The sequence below is a fragment of the Ruditapes philippinarum genome, unplaced genomic scaffold (genome assembly GCF_026571515.1).
Source record: "Ruditapes philippinarum isolate M1 unplaced genomic scaffold, ASM2657151v2 ctg316_1_1_1_1, whole genome shotgun sequence".
Classification (NCBI taxonomy): domain Eukaryota; kingdom Metazoa; phylum Mollusca; class Bivalvia; order Venerida; family Veneridae; genus Ruditapes; species Ruditapes philippinarum.
In genome coordinates this window covers 352,726-377,161 of record NW_026855923.1, presented here as the reverse complement: position 1 = coordinate 377,161, position 24,436 = coordinate 352,726, and the positions used below count along the sequence as shown (strand labels likewise).

The 24,436-nt window shown below is 32.5% G+C and overlaps 3 protein-coding genes across 5 annotated transcripts; 1 reads left to right on the top strand and 2 right to left on the bottom strand.

Moving 5' to 3' along the window:
- Nucleotides 1-422: 422 nt before the first annotated feature.
- Nucleotides 423-2,111, bottom strand: LOC132744836 (uncharacterized). The gene is made up of 3 exons (XM_060733625.1): nt 1,735-2,111; nt 1,139-1,355; nt 423-949 (listed from the first exon to the last, which is right to left on the bottom strand). The coding sequence occupies exons 1-3, from the start codon at nt 1,948-1,950 to the stop codon at nt 726-728; spliced, it is 657 nt and encodes a 218-aa protein (XP_060589608.1). The 5' UTR covers nt 1,951-2,111; the 3' UTR covers nt 423-725.
- Nucleotides 2,112-4,214: 2,103 nt separating this feature from the next.
- Nucleotides 4,215-12,934, bottom strand: LOC132744835 (uncharacterized). The gene is made up of 4 exons (XM_060733624.1): nt 12,814-12,934; nt 5,229-5,474; nt 4,646-4,862; nt 4,215-4,453 (listed from the first exon to the last, which is right to left on the bottom strand). Exons 2-4 carry the CDS (start codon nt 5,442-5,444, stop codon nt 4,230-4,232), a joined length of 657 nt encoding a protein of 218 aa, XP_060589607.1. The 5' UTR covers nt 5,445-5,474; nt 12,814-12,934; the 3' UTR covers nt 4,215-4,229.
- Nucleotides 7,958-24,436, top strand: LOC132744834 (uncharacterized). Of its 3 annotated transcripts, none has more exons than XM_060733623.1 (5): nt 7,958-8,059; nt 20,053-20,158; nt 20,668-22,533; nt 22,782-22,986; nt 23,416-24,436. In XM_060733623.1, the coding sequence occupies exons 2-5, from the start codon at nt 20,125-20,127 to the stop codon at nt 23,963-23,965; spliced, it is 2,655 nt and encodes an 884-aa protein (XP_060589606.1). In that variant the 5' UTR covers nt 7,958-8,059; nt 20,053-20,124; the 3' UTR covers nt 23,966-24,436. The 3 variants fall into 3 exon arrangements, with proteins under 3 accessions (XP_060589606.1, XP_060589605.1, XP_060589604.1); XM_060733622.1 differs by lacking the exon at nt 7,958-8,059 and adding an exon at nt 17,707-17,812; XM_060733621.1 differs by lacking the exon at nt 7,958-8,059 and adding an exon at nt 18,494-18,640.

Below are 24,436 nucleotides of genomic sequence, written 5' to 3'. Positions count from 1 at the left end.
AAACCTGATTTACAAAGCAAACCCTGATTTGAAACAGAAAAGCCGATTTGGAGTCCAAAATCGGATAACAAATCTATACTGATGTAGCCTGTCTGTTTGTAACATAAAAACAATCATCAAACATCAATCAGTTTTGATTGACTATTTATCGGCTCATAAAATTCGAATTTGTGTAAGTTCAAGTCAATTCAATATTTCATTTGGCATTAAACTACATATAGCATGTAGCCATTATTACATTAAATAGGTAAAGTGTTAGACATTTTTACAATAAATTGTTCACAATACAGTACAAAATATTTTCAGAGTAGTTAAGATATACCTTTATATGTAGATTTAGCAATTAACAATAAGATATTTTTACAAATACAATCGTACAAAATGTTTTCAGATTTGATTTTACGCTATATTTCTTTATGTACATGTATATCTATACAAGTTAGTCAGAGTTTCCTACTTTTATTGAAAAATATAAATATCTTCAAAGATTTAAATCATTTAGTTCGTTTTCATTTCTAGATTTTCAATGATTTAAATTTAAAGCTAATTATACAATTTGATAAGAGTTTTTAATGATAGTGATAAATTTCTGATTAAGATTTATCATATAAAAAACGCTGCAAATGAAATATATATTAAAACTGCAGTTTTCATCTGTGATCAATCTTTGTCTATATCAATTATGATGCCTCCCATTTATTTTTTTTTTGGCTCCAGACAATACATCAGTGTGAGAGAGGACATATCTTCCCGCCAGTACAGCCGGTAAATTTTGCCATCATGATGTTTGGATCGAAATATACGTCAACCGACTGTATTTTGAGTTGATCGGTAACCTTAGCAACGCAACAACCATACATTTCTATAGTTTCCCCTGTTGCAGGTGTCTGTTTGTATTGACCTTCGAAGTTTCCCCAGTGTCGCCACGTGAAGGCTACTGTTGGAGGGCCTGTTAGGAAATTTTTAAAAAATGAAGTGACAATAGAAAAATTAATATGTTTATGTACAATTTAACACTGATCGGAACAAGCAAATAGTTGTAATTATTATAACCTATCACCCACCCACCCGAACTATGTGCATTGATAAGAAACCAGAAATCAGAAACGGAATATAGAATAAATGTTAAAGAAATTACCAGAGAATACGTCAAGGACCTCCCATGCAAACCCAGACTTGAAAACTCCTCTAAACAGATCCTGCGAAGAATCAAAGCTGTGCTTTCCGGCGTCATAGAGTGGGCAGTTACGGAGCATTAGGTTGTAGTTACCATCTTTTACATAATCATCTTTGGTGAATTTTTCTCCACCATTCACCCTGACGAAGAAGTTGTCCTGATCGACTGTTACCCAGTCCTTTAAAAATTAAAATAATATACATTTATTTCCTACCAACAATGAGTTCAAAGTAGCTGATCTGTTAAGACAGGCGATGGCTTAAAGAAAACGCTTTAAAAGGAGCATGCAATTTTATATCAGAGAGCATGGTTTCGCGAGCCCTGGAATAAGCTTAATTTAGAGCATTTGAGAATCGATTTAAAATAATTCAGAGGAGTTTATTCTTTTTAATTTAAATGCTTATGCACTTTTCGACATTTTACGAGCATCAAAATCATAAACATTTTTGCAATAGTGCTTATTTATTTACATGTAGTCATACGAACAAAACAGTTGTTCAAAACAGACCATTATATCTATTAAATCGGGTATAAAATGATTGTACAGTTATACTTACTTTTGGATCAAGTTTATTCCCTGTTTCCATCTCCCATGTTTTCACTAAATCCTCAACCACTTTTTCCAGCGACCCTTCTTTGTGTACTTTTGTCCTTTCCGCTAAAAACTTTTTGTTAACTACAGAGTAATCAGGGAGTCCATAGCGCCACTGGATTCCTGGTGAATCCATATAAAGACGCGCAGGGGTGTCTTGCAGATCTGTCTTGCTCTCCATCAGAAAAGATTATCACTATTAAAGGTCAGCCTCATTCAATGGAATGTGAAAGAAAAATATATAAAAAGTTTAATGATTGACGGAAAAACATTTAATGTAAACGTGATAAATAACGAAACTTTATGGTTCGGGGACTTTCTAATTGTAACTCTTTTTGATCCTACCCGAACTTTTTTTTTCTTTAAGCATTTGTTTTATAAGTAATGTTTAACGACGGTGAACATATTGTTGCTCAATTATTTTATTTTATACCATGTTTTTATTTGTTTTTCATTGTTGTTCCCTTTTGAGGACAAATGTACTGTACAATACATATACATGATTATATCTCAGTTATAGCAGGAGATACAGCCAAACAAATTAAAAAAAATTCAATTAACATTTAAAAAGACTTTTCATTAAGAGTAAGTACTATAACTACTTTTTTAAAATTTTCCCTATACACCGGTAATTAATATAAACGCTGTTTGGAATTACCAACTAATTCAAAATTGCCAACGGAATTTCCTGACCGCCACATTTAAATGTATGTTTATCTGTATCTGTATTTTAAGTGTAGAAAACAAACTTAAGGCTTGTCGACGTAATATTTAAAAAGCTATCTAATCAAAATTTTAAATCATAATAATTTATTGAGGATTGATATGATTTTAACGAAAATGTTTAATTTCTTTTCCCGCTTCATAGCTATGAAAACTGCAGTTCAACCTTTAGATTACAACATAATATGAGCCGCGTCATGACAAAACCAACAAAGTGCGTTTGCGACCAGCATGTATCCAGACCAGCCTGCGCATCCGCGAAGTCTGATCAGGGTCCATGCTGTTCGCTATCAGTTTCTCTACTTGTAATAGATTTGGTAAGCGAACAGCATGGATCCTGATCAGACTGCGCGGTCTGGTCTGGATCCATGCTGGTCGCAAACGCACTATGTTGGTTTTGTCGTGACGCGGCTCAATTATATAGATTGTTCAGAGGCATGTTGATTTTTGAACCGTAACCAACATATTTTATGATTTATATCTGAAATTCGATTATTTTTGTATTTGTATCATTAGTTAAATAAAAGAAAGTTTAAGCGAATATGATGTTACGATGTCAAAATGCGACCATTCGTTGTATTTTTGTTCTTTTTCCAACATTTTGTAGGTTTAAGTTTAGCGCTTAAGACGAGAAGGAAAATAATAATATGTTTATGTATATTTTCAGATTATTTTCTCATTTTTCAATATTTTGTACATATTTTCTTTGACGCTCTCCACATACTCTGACAAGGTTCCATTTTCAAAGCTATGTATTGATCACAGTTTGTATATTTGTATATATATAATATGGTGACTTATATGTCCAATGGGCCGGATATCATGGTATGTACATGTATATTCTTATCATGTATGTGAAATTGATATATGCACAATGTCACTATAATAAACAATTTACTTACTTACTCTGACAATGTGAAATGTTACTCTGTGACTGAAATTAAACTTTCTATAAGCGCAAACTATAATCTTTATTTTACTTCTGCCTTGGATATTTTATCGGGATCTCCAGTATCTATATTTATCTCACATAACAATATCACTTGTTTCAAGGGTAAGATTTTTATTGTACTTAGCATATTTCTTTCCTTGTAAATTGCCTTTAGTCTTAAACTTTATAAAATTGTCATGCAGAATGTGGAAAATCCAGGTATATATACTTTGCAAAAAATAAAATTTATATGATAATAAAATGATATTGAAATATAATATTGATGAAAATGATAATAATGAAAAATAAACAATAAAAAATAGAATATATACATGTATATGTATGGATTGGCTGAAGTTTTTGATGGACCGCAAATATACTTTTTTATTTTTCAGGTAAGTCTTATGTCCCACTGACATGCCAGGGGTAGAACCATTGGAAGCCCTTGGGTATTCATGAACTCCCTAATGCATTACCCCCGAGTATTTAAATAGGCTACAATTTTATGCCAACTGCATTGAACGGGAAGGCAGCTGAATAAAAGCACAACTTCCCAAATGATATCGCAGCAGTAATTGAGCCCAAGAGGAAATATCCTCGTTAATGAAGCGTTAGCACTACAGTAAACATTGTTATAAAGACTTGGAGGTTAAAATAATGTCCGTATTGACAAGTGGTCTGATGCTACAGCGGCAGTTGACAAGTTTTCTTTATCCGGTCTTAAACTGCAGTTTTTATCTGTGATCCATCTTTGTCTATATCAATTTTAATGCCTTCGTTTTAATTTTAGCGCTCCAGACAATACATCAGTGTGAGAGAGGACATATCTTCCCGCCAGTACAGCCGGTAAATGTTGCCATCATGATGTTTGGATCGAAATATACATCAACCGACTGTATTTTGAGTTGATCGGTAACCTTAGCAACGCAACAACCGAACATTTCTATAGTTTCCCCTGTTGCAGGTGTCTGTTTGTATTGACCTTCGAAGTTTCCCCAGTGTCGCCACGTGAAGGCTACTGTTGGCGGACCTGTTAGAACATTTAATAAAAAAATGAGTTGATAATAGAAAAATTAATATGTTTATGTACAATTTAACACTGATCGGAACAAGCAAATAGTTGTAATTATTATAACCTATCACCAACCCACCCCGAACTATGTGCATTGATAAGAAACCAGAAATCAGAAACGGAATATAGAATAAATGTTAAAGAAATTACCAGAGAATACGTCAAGGACCTCCCATGCAAACCCAGACTTGAAAACTCCTCTAAAAAGATCCTGCGAGGAATCAAAGCTGTGTTTGCCGGCATCATAGAGTGGGCAGTTACGGAGCATTAGGTTGTAGTTACCATCTTTTACATAATCATCTTTGGTGAATTTTTCTCCACCATTCACCCTGACGAAGAAGTTGTCCTGATCGACTGTTACCCAGTCCTTAAAAATAACATACATTTATTTCTTAACAGCAATGAGTGCGAAGTAGCTGACCTGTTAAGACAGGCGATGGCTTAAAGAAAACGCTTTTAAAGGAGCATGCAATTTTATATTAGAGAGCATGGATCGCGAGCCTTGGAATCAGCTTAATTTAGAGCATTTGAGAATCGATTTAAAATAATTCAGAGGAGTTGATTCTTTTAATTTAAGTGGTTATGCAGTGTTCGATCTTTACGAGCATCAAAATCATAAACACTTTTGCAAATAGTGCTTATATATTTACATGTAGTCATACGAACATAACAGTTGAAACAGACCATTATATCTATTAAATCGGGTATAAAATGATTGTACAGTTATACTTACTTTTGGATTAAGTTTATTCCCTGTTTCCATCTCCCATGTTTTCACTAAATCCTCAACCACTTTTTCCAGCGACCCTTCTTTGTGTACTTTTGTCCTTTCCGCTAAAAACTTTTTGTTAACTACAGAGTAATCAGGGAGTCCATAGCGCCATTCGATTCCTGGGGAATCCATATAAAGACGCGCAGGGATGTCTTGCAGATCTGTCTTGCTCTCCATCAGAAAAGATTATCACTATTAAAGGTCAGCCTCATTCAATGGAATGTGAAAGAAAAAATATATAAAAAGTTTAATGATTGACGCATAAACGTGATAAATAACAAAACTTTACGGTTCGGGGACTTTCTAATTGTAACTCTTTTTTATCCTACCCGAACCTTTTTTTCTTTACGCATTTGTTTTATTGGTAATGTATAACGACGGTGAACCTATAGTTTGTCAATTATTTTATTTTATACTATGTTTATATTTGTTTTTCATTGTTGTTTACGTTTGAGGACAAATGTAGTGTACTATATCTAAGGACATCTAACTTGAGGTGAATGAATATACATGTACATGTTTATATCTCAGTTATAGCAGGAGATACAGCCTGGCAAATTAAGAAAATTCAATTAACATTTCAAAAGACTTTCATTAAGTGTAAGTACTATAACTACTTTTTTTAAATTTCCCTATACACCGGTAATTAATTTAAACGCTGTTTGGAATTACCAACTAATTCAAAATTGCCAACGGAATTTCCTGACCGCCACATTTAAATATATGTTTATGAAACTTAAGGCTTGTCGACGTAATATTTAAAAAGCTATCTAATCAGAATTTTAAATCATAATAATTTATTGAGGATCGATATGATTTTAACGAAAAAGTTTAATGTCTTTCCCTTCTCTATTCGCTATGAATTGGGTTTACAACATAATATGAGCCGCGTCATGACAAAACCAACATAGTGCGTTTGCGACAAGCATGGATCCAGACCAGCCTGCGCAGGCTGGTCTGGATCCATGCTGGTCGCAAACGCACTATGTTGGTTTTGTCGTGACGCGGCTCAATTATATTGATTGTTCAGAGGCATGTTGATCTGTATTCTTTGAACCGTAACCAACATATTTTATGATTGATGTATGAAATACAATTATTTTTGTATTTGTATCAAAAGTTAAATAAAAGAAAGTTTAAGCGTTACGATTTCATAATGCGACCATTCGTTGTATTTTTGTTCTGTTTCCAACATTTTGTAGGTTTAAAATTAGCTGAAAAGAATAATATTTATGTATATTTTCAGATTATTTTTCATTTTTCAATATTTTGTACATATTTTCTTTGACGTTCTCCACATACTCTGACAAGTTTCCATTTTAAAATCTATGTATTGATCACAGTTTGATGGGCCGGGTGTCTTTGTATGTATGTGAAATTGATATATGTACAATGTCACTATAATAAACAATTTACTTACTTACTCTGACAATGTGAAATGTTACTTTGTGACTGAAATTAAACTTTCTATACTTTATTTTACTTCTGCCTTGGATATTTATTCGGGAACTCCAGTATCTATATTTATCTCACATACCTAATATTGCAAACAAAATCATTGTTTCAAGGGTATGATCATTATTGTACTTAGCATATTTCTTCCCTTGTAAATTACATTTAGTCTTAAACTTTATATAATTGCCATGCAGAATGTGGAAAATCCAGGTATAATTACATACTTTGCAAAAAATAAAAAATGATAATAAAATGATATTGAAATATAATATTGATGAAAAATTGATATTAATGAAGATGAAAAAAGACAATAAAAAATAAAATATATACATGTATATGTATGGACTGGTGGAAGTATTTGATGGACCGCAAATATACTTTTGATTCTTCAGGTAAGTTTTATGTCCCACTGACATGCCAGGGGTAGAACCATTAGAATCCCTTGGGTATTCATGAACACCCTAATGCATTACCCCCGAGTATTCAAATAGGCTAGAATTTATGCCAACTGCATTGAACGGGAAGGCAGCTGAATAAAAGCACAACTTCCCAAATGTTAAAATTATTAAGATTTCTCAGCAGTAATTGAGCACAAGAGGTATATACTCGTTATTGAAGCGTTAGCACTACAGTAAACTTAAGACTTGAAGGTTTAATGTCCGGTTTAATGTTCGAATTGACAAGTGGTCTGATGCTACAGCGGTTGACGAGTTTTCTTTATCCGGTCTTATTCGGATGTCCTTGGTAAAAAAATATGACTGATGACTCATTTTATGAACTGTTCATATTGCTCTAAGATGTTTTATTTATTAGTAACTTCAATTGTTCAAGTGTTGTTGTTTAATTGACAAAGCTAAAAAAGGAAAGAAAATTTACATGTTCTAAAATGATATCTTGACTATTAAGTTATAACCAGGCAAACATATGTCGGAGGCATCATTCAAAAAAATGTTGATTATACACGTAAAACTGCACGACACGTCACCAAGATTAACAACGTAGGTAACCCCCTTTGTCAGTAAATCATTAACGGTCAACACATTTCATTTAATGCTTACATTCAATGTTTTTTTCTGATCTTCTTCATTGTTACTACCATCATGTCTTATTTACACAAATATTATTGAATATAAAGCGCATAGAGAAAAAATGTTGAAATTTGTTTGGCCTTATAGGAAAGTCCAAATGTTTTAATAGTAATTTATGTCCTTTGATCTTCGAACACTTTTTTTTAATTTCCTAATTTTTTATAATTGAAATAAAGACAGCGGACCTTGAATTGTGATATATTTTCTAACTTAGCATCGGATATTCTTTTGATCAACTTTAAATTAGATGTAAGTTTTGATTTTTAAAACTATAAAGTATAAAAATGACATATATTGTTTATAGCATTTTGACATTGAATATAAATCAAAAGAATAATATATCAATGAAAATACATGTTGAATTAATAACTAAATAAATCAGTAATATATTGGTACAATAAAAATATATTTATTTGATGGTACAGAAGTGAATATGTTACTTTTAAATGTATGTAGATTAAATTGCATTGTACAAAGGCAATTTGTTTTTCTGATAACTATTTCGACTAATTTAAATTTCGGTTGAGGAATTATGCAATGGATGTTTGCAAAGTCATTTCTGATTAAATAAAAGCAATGTCAAATAAAAGTCAAATACATTGTACATTGTATTATACTTGTATTTTGATCAAATGCATTTTGACAGACATAGAATTCTTTTTTTTTTCGGACTAAAGTTTAATTGTATCATAAAAATCAGGGCATTTTTTTTCTATGGGACATAAGCAGGCCTCATTCCCATCCCAAAATAGCCGTTCTTCTTCTTTTAATTTCAAAAACAATTCCCCTAAAGCAGCACCCCTTCCAAAAAAAATATCAACAATAAAAAATTTAATAAAAAAAACAAAAAAACAAAACAAAAAAAAACCTCAATCAACTTTGTTTCTTGAAAGAATTGAATTATACTACCATCATTATACATGTTTAAAACGATAAAATAATATTATGTATAAGGCAATTTTATAACTCAATTTTCTCAAAATGTCGAATAATTTTCCCAAATACAGTGTATATGCCATATACAAAACAGGATACTAGATTTTTCTCAAGTAACAAGTTGCCAGGTAAATATTTCAAATAAACCGTTATCAAAGGATGTTTTCTTTTCAGATAATTGTTTTATTTTCAGCCAAGAGCCAATTCAAGTACCAAATATATTTTAAATGCATGATGGCCTAAACCAAAAAACGATCTCTCATATTTTGATATGCATGCAATATTCGTCTATTCTAAAGAGATTATTACAAATAGTCATGTAAATCTCAAATTTTATTTCTTGTGTAAACAAAATTTGTTTAGTATAAAGTCTGTTTCATATCAGGTTGAATTTGACATATTGAAAATTTGACAACACTTTGAAGGCGTAGTTTTAAAATATAAAAAGAAATGTACGAAAAACCGTTAAGGACATTTTGAATTTCATGAATTTATCAATACAACTACATGAATCGCGATTTCAACTTTCACCGTCACGATACTCGTATTTCCATTTCAACGTCATGAATTCAACTTCATTTTATTTTATTATTTTGAACTTGACGATACTCTAAATGAAACTGCCATTTCAAATCCACGAATTTACTACATGTATTTTAACTTCATGAATTCAACTTCATGAATTCACGATTTCGGCTTCTTGACTTCAATTCATGAAGCTGAGATTGCAAATTCGTGAAGTTGAAATCGTGGAACCATGAAGATGAAATTGTGAATTCATGAAGATGAAATAATGAATTCATAAAATCTACAACCGGTCTTTAGCAGATATCTGATTCCATTAGAATCATACTGAACTTACGATATTTTTACCTCTTTATTGGTCAAAATGTGTTATTGTTTAATATTCTTAACGTTTGCACAATGATTTTCTTGCGATTTTAGAGATTGCTTTTGCACAATGAATACAGGAAGTAGTATTCGTTCAGCTAAATATCTGAAACATTAATCCTCAGAAAAAAAACAATCATCTGTATAGAAAAGAGAAACATGTGTGGATTAAAAACATATGAAATAATAATCATCTGACGAAAATAGCTCCGAATAAGAAACAAGTTGTCACAAATGTGGCAAAATGAAGGTATTTGAGCCGCGTCACGACAAAACCAACGTAATGCGTCTGCGACCAGCATGGATCCAGACCAGCCTGCGCATCCGTGCAGTCTGATCAGGATCCATTCTGTTCGCTTACAAACCCTATAACAAGTAGAAAGAACTGATAGCTGATCAGACTGCGCGGATGCGCAGGCTGGTCTGGATCCATGCTGGTCGCAAACCCATTACGTTGGTTTTGTCGTGACGCGGCTCATTTTGACTTCCATAAAAATACTGAATCACTTTAAATGTACTTATTTCTAGAACGAAAAAGAAACTTAAGATAGCTCAACTATCTGACCAATGCGTTTGGAAACTATAACAGGTCAGCAAAAATAAAAAGTTTCAGATAAATAAAAAAATGACATTTTTAAGGTTGCATGGGCCTTTAAAGAAGCCTCGTTATAATCCTTAAGATTAATATCTGCAACATCAAATCTCGATAGTCTGTCTCATTTTTGCAACAGCTGCGTCGAAATATGTATCGAATATGTTCATGTTGTGCAGTTAATTATGTTGCGATTTACATAATAGCATTAATTTAGTTGTTTATATATTTATATATTATATATAGCGTCCTCATAAATCTGTTTTCTTCTTTTTGTGTGTTTGTGTGCGTGTGTGTGTATGTGTGTGTGTGTGTGTGTGTGTGGGGGGGGGGAGCATTGGTGAATACCTCACATTTTAATGCAATAATAAATTAATATTCGAACTTTTAATATACATGTACAATGTATTATATAGTTATACTGATAAGAGCGGCTTGTTATTCTATGGAATTATTAAATGATCTGCAGTACTCTCTGTTTAGTTATATTCTTATTTATTTTTTTGTCTGAAACTGATGAATGGTTTTGATATCAGATATTTAGCGTTATAAGTGTTAGTACTTAGGCCATTGTATCATAATTAAGCTGTGATAATTATTTTTTGAAGTAGAAATAATAAGATTGACCTGTGAATTTACTATAACATTTACTATGTATATGTTAGTGTTCATCCGTGCTGTTCTACAGAAATTAGAAACTTCGACGGGAGCGATAGCGACAGGAGAATGTTTCTAATTTCTGTAGAACAGCACGGATGAATACTAACATATTTAGTGTCAAGCTTTATTTGGCCTCATTATCATTCACTTTATAAGGTCACTGTGCGGTTTTATGAAGTACTATGAAAAATAGAACTCGACTATGGACGGAATTCGATATAGTATCGACTTTTGTACTTCTATGAAAATTAACGCACAGAATTTTGAAGAAATACAGCGTTTTCATTGGATGACAAATAAAGCTGGACACTAATTAATAAAAGTACCTATTTAATTATATAGTACATACATGTACTTTATTCCTTTTTTATCAGTTGGCAAATTTTATGAATCTATAAATATTGAGAACCTTCTCTGCCTCAATGTCGTTTTATTTAGTTTATATCAATTTATTTTAGTTCGATTGTGTTAAAAGCTCGAATCCGTTACTGGAACCAACAAGTAGTAGGCAATGAGCCAAGAGAAACAATGGCTTGCCGCTGTCGGGGTTTGAACCCATATGCGGCTAGCATTCCTTATATTACTAGACCGACGCGTTAACCACCCGGCCATGCCTCAACTATCTTGATACATGTACTTGAGGCCGCCCTGCTCTACGTATACAATATAGGAATGCTTCACGTTATTTTTTGCTTCTTCAAATATGTCTTTATACCTTTGCCAAAGTGATTCGCTACATACCACCAATGTATTGTCCATATTTCGATCTGCACAAAACCAACGAAAAATTTAAAATATGTATTGGCTGATTCACAAACAGTGCAACACATGACCAGACGAAACTGGTGCGCCCTATGATCTTGATCTGCACGGGAAACATGGGTAGTATCATGCAGTTGCCACGTGTCTCTTAGTGTACACTTCTTCGTTGTAATGCTCATACTCCGGGAGTTAGTTTTTGACATATTTGTTTGTTTATACTTATTTATTCTTTTGCGTTTTTATAACTCTTCATTATTCAAGTGCTAATAAATACTGATTTTCTATGATAAAAAATTGCATGTGTTATATTAGCTTAAGCACAATACCGTAAACTTTAAGGACAGCCTCCGTACATGTTTACAGTTGGGAATAACATTCAATGTATTTTTGCAAGTTAGGCTTTTATTAATTTGATTCAATTTGGGTTATGTATCACGGAAACATACTATTTATACGTTATTCATAGTATTGTTATTATCATTATTATTAGTAGTAATAGTTATAGTACATGAAACGAGTTAGTTACGAGGATATAACACTGGCTGGGGCGACATCAAGGGGTGTTTCTGCTAAAAAAATGGCGAGGCTGTAAGGCCGTGACAATTTTTTTTTTTCAGAAACATCCCGAGATGTCGCCCCAGCCAGTGTTATTCCCCCGTAACTAACGAGTTTCATATACTATAACTGTTTTATCGCAATAACATAATGTTTTCTTTTTTGTAATAGAAACAGATAAATAAATAAATAAATCGTTAGCTACATTACAGTTATTTATGATAAGGAAGTTTTTTCGCTGCCGCAAAAAAATATACAAAAGACATCCAATGTTAGAGGCGGATTGTAAATTGTTTCCAAGATTGATTCAAGATTAAAGGGCTTTTTTTCATGTACTATAACTATTACTTATTATTATTGTTATTATTATTATATCTATTTGAACGATATTGTACAAGTATAATAATACATAAATGCATACGTTTGTATACAGTTAACTTCTCTTTTTCAAATGCATCATAACTGTTTAGATATAAATAAATATAACAGAATAAAAAAGAAACTATCGGTATACCAAGAAACTAAAATATGAATATCTGAGTTTTCGGAAAAAAGATCGACCAATGTACGTGTATTATGCGTGTACGAAAAAAAAATAATTATTTACCTGCGTTCTTTCTGTTGGAAATTCCATTAAATGGCGTTCTATGTTTAACGTAATCATCACGTGATTAAATCACAGCAAAATGGTTCAAGAGTGAAACAGTTATATACTAGGCAAGTCTGTTTTTTTAGTTCTGTTTTAAACTGGAATAAAAGAAAGAAAATAAGGAATGTTAATTAATTAGTATAGAATGATTCTTTATATGACACAAATGTATTTTTCTTTTAACATTTGGCCAGCCACTTGTGCCCACCGCTGATTTTGTTCAAAGGAGTACATCAACTTTGAGTTTAGATCAGTTTACATTTATTCCGCTATTAAGAAATGTTTTAATTGTGAAACAAAAGTTTTTATCAGACTACTGCTGATGACATCATTTTGAACCGCGCCTAATACACATATAACCTTATAATAAAGGACTCAAAATATATAAATATGGGGACAATATAAGTTTTTCACTAACCAAAGGGTCGCGAAAAATGGGATTTTTTAAATACTTTGGACCGATCATATGTTGCACTGGAACCGATCTGCTATTGGACCATAAGGTCGATCTAAGTATGTAAGCTGCATAGTTAAGACACTATACAGTGTACTAGTTGTTTTTTTTTTTAAATGATATTAAAAATACAATAATTTTATCATTCAGACAATGTTTTGCCTATGTGGAATAAAGATATATATATATATAAACTTTATTAGACGCCGCGTGCACGCCGCGGCTAGTAGATATATTTGTATTTATGTATTTGCAATAGGTTGCTTTAAAGGATTCTATCCTTGTAAAATGGCCGCAAAATGGACATATTCTTGGTGCAACGGGAATAATTTACTGTAAAGAGAACAATGTATGGTTATAAATAATAATTATAACAATAGCAATTATCGAACTAAAATAAATTATATATATCAACAAAAAAGTGTGTTTTAAATTTCAATAGGATTTTTTTATTTTGATGTTTTGGAAGATTATATACATGCCTACGAAATGGACATATTCAGAATCTGCGCGCAACGGAGACAATTTTGTATAAACGCACAATGAATGTTTATAAATAGCAATAATCTAACTAAAACGTATTCTATATATTGACTGTAATATCTTTATGGAAGTGTTTTTTTTTTAAAATTCAATATGATTTATTTTTTATTTTTAATGTTTTGAAGGATTATACATGCCGGCAAAATGGACATATTCTCGGCGCAACGGAGATATTTTTATTTACCTCTGTGACTGCTCACTTTATTTGGCGGCGTCTTTGATGTGCAGCATCAACATTTTAGCCGCGCCTCTACAAAACCATCAGAGTGCGTTTGCGACCAGCATGGATCCAGACCAGCCTGCGCACCCGCACAGTCTGATCAGGATCCATGCTATTCGCCTACAAACCGTATTACAAGTAGAGGAACTAATTGTAAACAGCATGGATCCTGACCAGACTGCGCGGACGCGCAGGCTGGTCTGGATGCTGGTCGCAAACACACTATGTTGGTTTTGTAATGGCGCGGCTCATTTAATTCTTGTTTCCCATATTTAAGTGTATACATGGTATTGGGTGTGGAGTAAAATTTAGTTAAGTGTGTTATTTATGGAACATATAAACCCAGTGCAAATGTTGGTAATTTAGTTTTGGGAACCTTTTTTTATAATTAAATGAATTTCGTAGAAAATAAACCACAATTTTCCGAAATGCCAAAATGTGTCTTGTTGATACTCATTATTACTAAGCCTTCATTCATAGAAACGCACATAATCACAATCTAATAATAATAATAATAATAATAATAATTATTATTATAATTATTATTATTATTATTATTATTATTATGATAATGATGATAATGTTATGAGCAATGGACAAAGGAGAGTCTCAAAGACGGCATCTATTCTAAAACTATAGCTTAACCCTTCCTACAGGTCAATCGTTATTACTAGACTTCCATTAAAATTATTACAGGTAAATATGTCATGGTAAACATATCATTTTTACTTCCTTCCTTATAATCAACACGTATATATGGTCTGATAGTCTGATTTTATTGACCTGTCAATTATGAATACATTATAGGACTCATTTAAATATTCGATCCCACTTCGGTTTGGTCCGTGTAGCTTACGAGAATTAATGTGGAGTATATTAGTCATGGATTGAAAGTCACGCCAGCTTAATGTGAAAGTTTTCGTTAATTCACAATAGGACAGTCGGTAAAGAGAATGCCTGATAATTGAGAGGTTTGTGGTTCGATCCTTACTGTTGCCATTGTTTTAGTACTCTTTCTTTAATTTTGCAGTATATTTTAATGGAACAGATTTGTAGTGTGTTTTACGGCATTGAAAAGACATTTATTGATTTTCCGTTTTAATTTTAAACATGAATTCTTAACAAAAACCAGAAAAGCACTGCGCTTGTCTTGCTCACAACGAGGTTATGGTGCTCACAACGAGGATTAAAGCAAAAAAGGGTATATCTTCGTTTCTACGAAGCTTTTCAGATAATAATTTACGCTGAAGACTTGTGGGCATCTGTTTTAGGTTAGAATGCACAAAACGTCACCAGAATCGACGTTTTCAATGTTAAATTAGGTCCAAAGAGAAGTTGTCTCCAGTTTTCCAGCTACCCCGAGTGACTGCGTCGCACGGTATTTCCATCAAATTGTCCACCAACAGGCAATATCTTTACATGTGCATACTCGGAAAACACATCGCTAGCTAACTGCATTCCGATATTTTTACATAAATGTCTGTAATCTTCAAAAATTATGAAAAACTCACCTTGTTTATCGTGTCACTCGTCATAGATGGGTGCTCACAACGAGGAACGGAAGTTGCTCACAACATTTTTACCGATGGACATTTTTCACTCGTTGTGAGTTAAACGGACGTGCTACTGTTCAGAAAATACTGGTGCAATTTCATGAAAACTTTAGGGAATGATCAATACCTTGTCTAGTTGTGCATCTGATCAACATTTTTCGTTTCATTGATTATTGCCTTACATGATTTTAATTTTGATATTTGTCTCGAATATATACTCCTGTTATACCACGTACTTATTTTAATGCAATTTCAATGAAACTTTACAGGATTGATCGGTAGCTCAAGTTCTTGTGCATATTACACATGGTTTTAAGTTGAATGATTTTATTTCGAGTTATAGCTAACATTAGGCAGGGGCCCATAATAGGGGTCTGGGGGCTTAGCCGTTATAAACCCGAAAACAAGTTCAGATAAAAAAGATCAAAATGCGCGTTCCAAAGTATATTGAAGGAAAATTATCAAAACAATAATTTTAAACTATGAATTTGATTCGATGCAGGGGCGTCCATGGCCGAATGGTTAAGGTCGTTGACTTCAAACCACTTGCCCCTCACCGCTGTGAGCAGCTGCTGTGGGTTCGAATCCCGACAGGGACTTTGGATTCTTTCATGTGAGGAAGCTATCCAGTTAGCTTACGAAACGTCGGTGGTTCTTCTCAGGTGCCCGTTCGTGCCTGAAATAATGCACGGAAGGGCACCTGAGGTCTTCCTCCACCAGTAAAGCTGGAACGTCGCGATATGGCCTATACTGTGTCGATGTGACGTAAAACCCAAAAAACATAAAACAAACAAAGATTCGATGCAAACTTTACTAGATCAGGATGGTAAATCGATCATGCATACGCCTAAAACACACTTGATTAGACCTTACGACCTGAACCCACTACCAACCCCACCCCGCCTGTTTTTATTGGGACTTTTGAAAATGTCAATTCTTGACCAACTTGTAGGCCCGGGACTATACATGGCCAAATAGTAGCTACGCCAGTGCTGACTCACTGATCGCTTTTGTTATACGTATAAATTGCTTTTGAAAATCATCATTAACAATTAATACAACTAAATTTAAATTCTAGCAAAAATTATTACTATTTTGTTAACATTGATATCAATCGCATTTAAATTCTAGGTCCTTTCCGTCCAACTTTGTGTTCCGATTGAAAAATCTGCATTATCTCGGATGTCATACGGACTCGGAATTTAGCCATAGGTCAAAGTTCGTATAACAAATGATTATAATATACTATAATAGATCCTCTTTACAAGAAAAGAAAAATATAGCATATAAGCACAGCATGACTTGCGCATAAAAATATAGAAGCGCACGTGTACGGCGCAGTCTGAACACTGTGACAACTAATTACATGTAGTTGTTTTGGAAATTTAAACAACATCGTCAAAAGCTAAATTTGGGGCAAGCAAATGATCTTACAATAGAGTATTTAATCTTTGGTGGACATGCCAAAGGCGGATGGACCCTGCCTCAATATTAAGCCTAGAATCCATAGTAAGCCTAGAATCCATAGTAAAGTCCGATTAAGAAAAATCCGAACCTAAAGAGAAAGGGGTTTTTATATAGGTATCTGACAACCCCCCCCCCCCCAAAAACCCCCCCCCCCCCCCAAAAAAAAAAACAAAAAAAAACAAAAAACAAACAAAAAACAACACACACGCACAAAAAAAAATAAACAAAAAAACCCGGTAGGTTATGATGATTCTTTGATAAAAACCTCATAATTTTAGACAACACTTCTTTACAAGCACATTTGAAATCAATTCTATAATCACTGACATTCGCATTTTACAAATAATTAATGAAAAACCGGACGGCAACTCACTCTGTTTCTGTTTGTAAATACATATTGCAGGGCCTCAATGACCTATTTTTGCTGTTTTCCCCAACAATAATTTCAAAGAAGCAAATGGTGCATATTTTTGCGTTTAAAGTTTCTGGTTTCATTTAACTACTGAATTTAAGAATTTCTTAACAGCTGATACTTTATCAGCAAGCTAGATAATGCATTACGAAATTAAGTTGGAAATTCTATCATAAATTAGGTCAGAAGGCAGGGTATAATGTATCCCGTTTCAGTTGGTTTAAACATGAAATGGGAACCAGATAGGAGTAACCATCTATTTTTAGTAACATTGGAAATACCGCTGGAAAGTTGATAGAAATTTTCAGGTAACTGATTTAACCTTCATTTTAATTTAGAGGTTAAACATACTGCTTCTTATTTAAGAAAACTTCATTGATTTTTAATTAAGAGTTGTGAATAAGTTATTTAGTTATGAATTTTTATCTTTATTTTGACAAACGCGCACATTCATTGACCCACATTCATTCCGATCGTCATGACGTAAATGAGGCCCGTAAGGAAGTAGACGAACACAGATCTAAATGCCTTGGATCGACGATGATCCTTATTTATCAAATAGAAGATTATCTCAGTCATATTGTAATCCTATCACTTACACATGTCTATTTTTGATAAAGCAGCCATACTATATCATTTCATTATTTTAAATCACATGCTCTTTTCGTTTTAAATAAACATTCATTTCATTACGTCCAGCAGTGATTCCGTCCAATGTAATAGATAGAGTCTATAGTTATAGCAACTCTGACTTTGATCTGCTTAATCATAGTTTTAAATCTAACTTTTCTTCTTTTATAAAGAATAACTTGAAGACAAATATCATATTAAATGTGTCGTTATTTGGAAATTATCTAATATACCAACAGATTTTTCAAAACCGAAAGTAGGAAAAACCACGCGGATATTTATAATACATTCGGAAGTTTCCGAAGTTTCTATTTTCCGTGAAATTTCTTTAGAAAATGCCGGTAATATATGATATATATGCACGTGTTTTGTGGTTGAAAATATTAAATATTTATTTCTATATCTATAACGTGAATGGAGATTTTCATTCAATAGTAAGCAAAATGAAATACGTAAAGGAAATTAATTCCACTAAGGGGGAATCTATAGATCACGACTTGAATATGGTAAAATATTTAATCTATTTATTCAATCTTAAATGTATTGAAGGCAATTTCGTTAATAATCAACACAGTAGTGTGTAAATAGGTTAATACTTGTAAACATGGTGAATAAATTATATATCTCTCATAATAATAAATTAATATTAATTGATTCACATCTACAAAATTAAAATGAGCCTAATGCATACGTTGCATAACCCAACTAATTGATTTTAAACTTTTTTTTAACATTATTGCTTTTTTTCAGTTATTTTCATATAAGATCAATTTTTATAACTCGTTATATACAATATGGACAAGACTACATTAATTAGCTCCCTTGCGAAATCTAATATCGGTGTTTATTACGTATTTATAGATAACTTTATTGCAAGTGATACAATAATGTATGTGAAATTCACGCTATCTTTGTCAACATGTTCGTAACTCAATATTAAACTATGTAATATATGTTAAACTGATTATTTCAAATCCTATACTGAAGGAAACAAAATAGATTAAACTGTTCACCTTCAAGAAATTTGCATTTTGTGATTGTATATACATGTATGTATGTATGAATGAATGTATTATGTAATTGACTATGTACTTTGTATACGTCAAAATAAACTTTCTGTTCTGTTCTGTTCTTTATATTCACATAACAATTTATTTCAAACCACCAACTTTGCTCAATAGGGAGAGCATTACCTTATTTGAATTAGTAATCCAAGGTCGCTGGTTCAATCCTTAGTCGTTTCTACAACTGATATTAGATATGGACTCATTGAGTTTATTGGGAAATCGAGATATGACAGAAATCATGATGAAAATGTGATAAAATCATGATGAAAATGTGATAAAACCGACGTAAAGTCAGATAATCAAACACACATCTGTTTTTCCTGAATTTCATGACCGTATACAAGATTTTGGCAAACATTGTTTTCTATTTAATTGCGGAATTTAAGCCTTGGTCTTAGCCTAACCTCTTCAAAGCCAAAACAATCAAAATATATTTAAAATTGGTATTAAGATATCTTAATCCAAATATTAAGAAACGCACTGAAGCAATAATTAATTACCTGTTTGGAAATTCAATATTATATATTAAAGTAAGAATTATTCTGTGCGAAATGAATATTATATATGGGGTCCAAAACAATATTTTCAACATGCATTCAATATCACATGCAAGTAGACTGATACATGGGATTTTATGCAGTCTATTTTGTGGAATATTTTTGACATAATTATTTCCACTTTTCAGCTAATAACCTTCTAAAGAAAGTTGACATATGTTAGTCTATATTACTTTGTATTTTGAGTTTGTTAAAATTGATATAATAAACAATATTGATATTCATATTCTGTGTTACAGGGTAAGACATTTTGTATTGTACTAAAATTAATTTGTAATTTATTTTGACTTTCAGTGCAAGCTAGTATCTCTATATTTCGACAAGTTAAACAAAGTAGTTAACACAGACATAGTCGCAAAAATTTGGATGGCAAACCCAAGTGATCCTGAAACCTCTGAAGGTAATTAGAAATAATTCTTTTGATTTATTCATTGCAAGACTAAATGATATTCAAAGCTGTGCATTTAGATCATGCAATGTTTTTTCCCCAAGAAGTAATACAGTCGAAATAGGGTCCCATTCACAATGCCATAAAGTATCTTTTATTTTCAAATATGTTCGATAAACTCACAATGGTCAAATTGAAATTGTTGACAAAATTGTCAAACTTTAAACTAATGGAGTGTTAATCATGAATCACAGCATTTTCCAATACATTATTTAAACTTCTTATTCATTTAGTAGTAAATTTAAACAGCATAATCCTAACATATAGGACTATGTGGACAAATAATGGCGTTAATGCCCTGTCACAATTTAAATGAACCGGGTCCACTTCACAAAAGACTGGAACAAAATTTGCTTCCTCAAATAACATATATTTGCTAAAATGATTTCAATACATGTATTTTGGGTTTAATACGTAGAATTTTAGAACTGTAATTATTTGTCATATTATTTGCTATTTAGACAAAGGATCGAGCGGAGATAAACAAAAAGCAAATAATAAACCATCAGCAAATGGACATAAAGCTATGGATTCAACAGATGATACAGACGATTCTGAATTATCTGATAATGATTTAAAATCCAACTACACCCAAGCACACGCTGGTGATATTTCAGACCAAGAGAGACCGCTCAGTGTCGTTGAGAACGACGGGAATAAATCCTATCACTCCTTGTCTTCTACAGACCTCAGTATAGACGCACGCGCTTGCAGACTGCCAAGGCAACATAAATCTAAAGATGCTTTGTCAGAAAAAGAGAAACGGGATAAAAAGTCTGATCCAGCAGATGATGTTATTGAACATACACAATTTGTTGAAGAGAAAAAGAAAAAAGGGAAAGCTGATATGGCAGGAAATGATAATGCAAGCAGCTCACTGGATATAGAAAATTTTATAAAACAATTGGTAAAACCAAAGGTTACTCTCATTAATTTTTTTGATGCTGCTATTGTCTATGATAAAAATGACTATGACAATGTAACAGAATTTCAGCAAAAACTAGTCAATCTTGCAAAATCTGAACTAAATGAAGACTTAAGAATAGAACTGTTTGACAGTGAAGAATTTTCTCAGTCCAAAATCATGGTCGTTGAAGATGTTTTGAAGAAATGTAGCATAGTCTTTGCTTATCTCACTTCTAATTTCACTTCGGCAGAACTTATCCTTTTTATTGAGGAAGCAATTGGTATTTCAAGATTTGGGTTGGGAACTGAACAGGGTGGATGTCAAAATCCGTGGATTTTGAAACCTGTCCATACTATGCCTCGTAAATTAAGAAACTATAAAACACCAGTTGGGTTATTAACGGTAAACGGTATTGACTGGTTTGATAAACATTCTTTACATACAATAAAAAATATTATAGAAATACTTCGAACCGCTATAACACAGCGAAAACAACGATCGATGGAGAGTAGTACGTCTATTAATTATACTTCAATGTTTGGCGAAACGAGAGAAATGCCACATCTTGGGCCACCTTTCAACATACCGCATGGATCACAAAGATTTCCACAAGTTCAAACCCATCATCGGAATGATCCTCATAGATCTCACGTTTCACAAGATAAAATGCCGATACCACTAAGTTCTTTATCGCCTCAGCCGATGCGAAATTATACAGCAGACATTCGGACTGACACACAACCAAGTTATTTCCCTAGCTTCCAGAACACTTCTTATGCTAATGTAGGACAATCTCATTTACATCAGTATGATAGCAATATGTATCTTCCAGCAGACAATTGGACACATGTGGGATTTGAACGAAATACATATGACCAGCCTCCTCCGTCTTACAATTCGATAATGCAGCATGAACAATTCAGACAACCTTTTATAAGTGAACGACAGGCCGGACGTACTATTTCAACACCTGAATTCGTTCAACAATCAAAAGATCAGTTTACTCAAAGAGCGCATTCTTATTGGCCTCCTGAACAACTGACAAATTATCATGCAGCAACAATGCCGCAGTTACAAACTTCTGTCCATCCAATATCGGGTATTCCACAAGGACCTGTCTATCCACCACAATTAGATATTGATTTTCAAAGACAGAGCTCAAATGATCAATATTCAAGTATGTACCGACATTTGAGTCAAGATGCATTACCTAACCAATCAGGAAACATCAGGATACCTGACCAACACGATTATACAGTACCGTCCTCGAGAGTTGACACTCTCTCTCAGATATCAGGGGATCTCGCTACTAAAACAAATCTTTCTTGTGATGACGACGTTGAGGTTGATAACAGCACAATGGTTAGTAGTGATGACGATAGCAGAACAAAACATTTCAAGAACGAAGATAAATATAATGGTAAGTTAATGCACCGACATATTCAGTATGACTCAGTTTATTTTTTCATTAAATCTTTAGTTTTTGTCAGTATTTTGATTAGTGTCGTTTAAATCATGATACAAAAAGAAAAAAGTACTTTGATAGTAGTCCTTTGATAAAGATATTCAGACAGTAATGAAAGATGAGTTGCTATGGATGAATAACACGTTTTAATTTTTAATTAGCAATTTTTCATTTATTAAAAAAGTTATTTACAAATCTTTCAGAATCGGAGGAAAGTTCATCGGAGTCTGATTGCTCCAGTGATAGCGATAGTGAATGTTTTGGAGGAGCTAAAGTTGTAGAAAAAGTTGTCAAGATATACAAGTGTAAAAATGTTCAACTAGGTGAAGGAAACACAGTAAAGGAGGTCGAAAGACAAGAACAGCCAATAGATAACAAATTGAAGAGGAAACAAATACAGGAAAATAGGTACACTTGTTAACAGATATTTTTATTGGTAAACTAGGTAATGGAAGAAGCGTTTATTAACATAACATAAAATGTTATGTATATTAAAGTTAACAATATTGACAGTAGTGATAACAGATCTGTTATTGATGATATATTTACAAAATCGGTTTTGAGGTAAATTTGTAAAATGAAAACAACATAAATATTTAAAAATGTCTGCTTAAGGTTTCAAATATAAAATGTTCATTTTTAGTATTGTCTATCTTTTTGTAGAAGTGTCGCTTATTTGCATTTAATTTATTATACATTCGTTGCCTTTATTTCAAGATACGGTTTGAATTTCACAATATAGATAAAACCTCCTTCAGTTTTTTGGTGAACTTTAATGTTTCTCACCTAAAAAATGTGTTATTTAGAATTACAATGTATGTTTTTGTTACATTATAGAAAGAGTAACCAGCCTATTCCTACTACTCCTGAAAGAACGGTCTCGACAGAACACCCGCAAAACTGTTTATCAAAATCAGAGATGAACATATCTGTTTCGGAAGACAACATGTCCGCGGAAGGTGCCCTGTCTGGAAGATCTACTGACAACGAGGAACACACTTTTTCATCAGATAGGACAAAATGTTTTGAAAATACTGCAAACACGAGTCATGCTTCTTTTGCAAGCCAGGGAACGTGTGTACAGAAAACTAAACCTGTTTTAAAACTTTCAGTGAAGACTGAGGACAGAAATCTTGATAGGTCAACTAATTTTAATAATGTTTTTTCACCGGATAATAATATAACGGAAGATCAGCTGTTTGGAAGTGGTTCTATTCCACCAACAGTTTCCTCTACTACAGAGACAGCACCTTTTTGTTTCAGTCAAGGGATTCAACAAACTAGGAATATAAGAACTCTTTTACAACCTTTGAGTATTGACAGAAAAACTAGTTCTAAAAACACTTTTGATAACAACACAGGTGTTAACACTGAAGAAGTTGACTAGCAATCGCTCAAAAGTTTTACTTTTTATATTTATAAAGTGAATTTATTTCATAATAAAGTGTTTTTTTTCTAATATTTGTCTGATAAGCAGATGTCAAATATTGATATAATTGCTTTAATCACGGGTTTTATGTAAGATTTAAATGTACTCGGATGTATACTTTTATACTTACTTGATTTTATAGGTATTATCTGTATTTTTAAAATGATAACGATGATGATAATTTTGAAATGATATAAAACAAATATATTAGTCACTTGTTATTTGTATTGTATAAGACTCAATATTATAAGAAAAAACGATCTCACATTTTGATTAATATTGTGATTAACAAAATATTGTTTATCTTAATCAAGCAGTAATGACTCAAACAGTAATGTCATTTCTGATTATTTACTAATAATTTCTAGTGTTTAGGTATTATTCTTAATATTTCAAATACATGATTTAACAAATAAAAAGTGAAACATA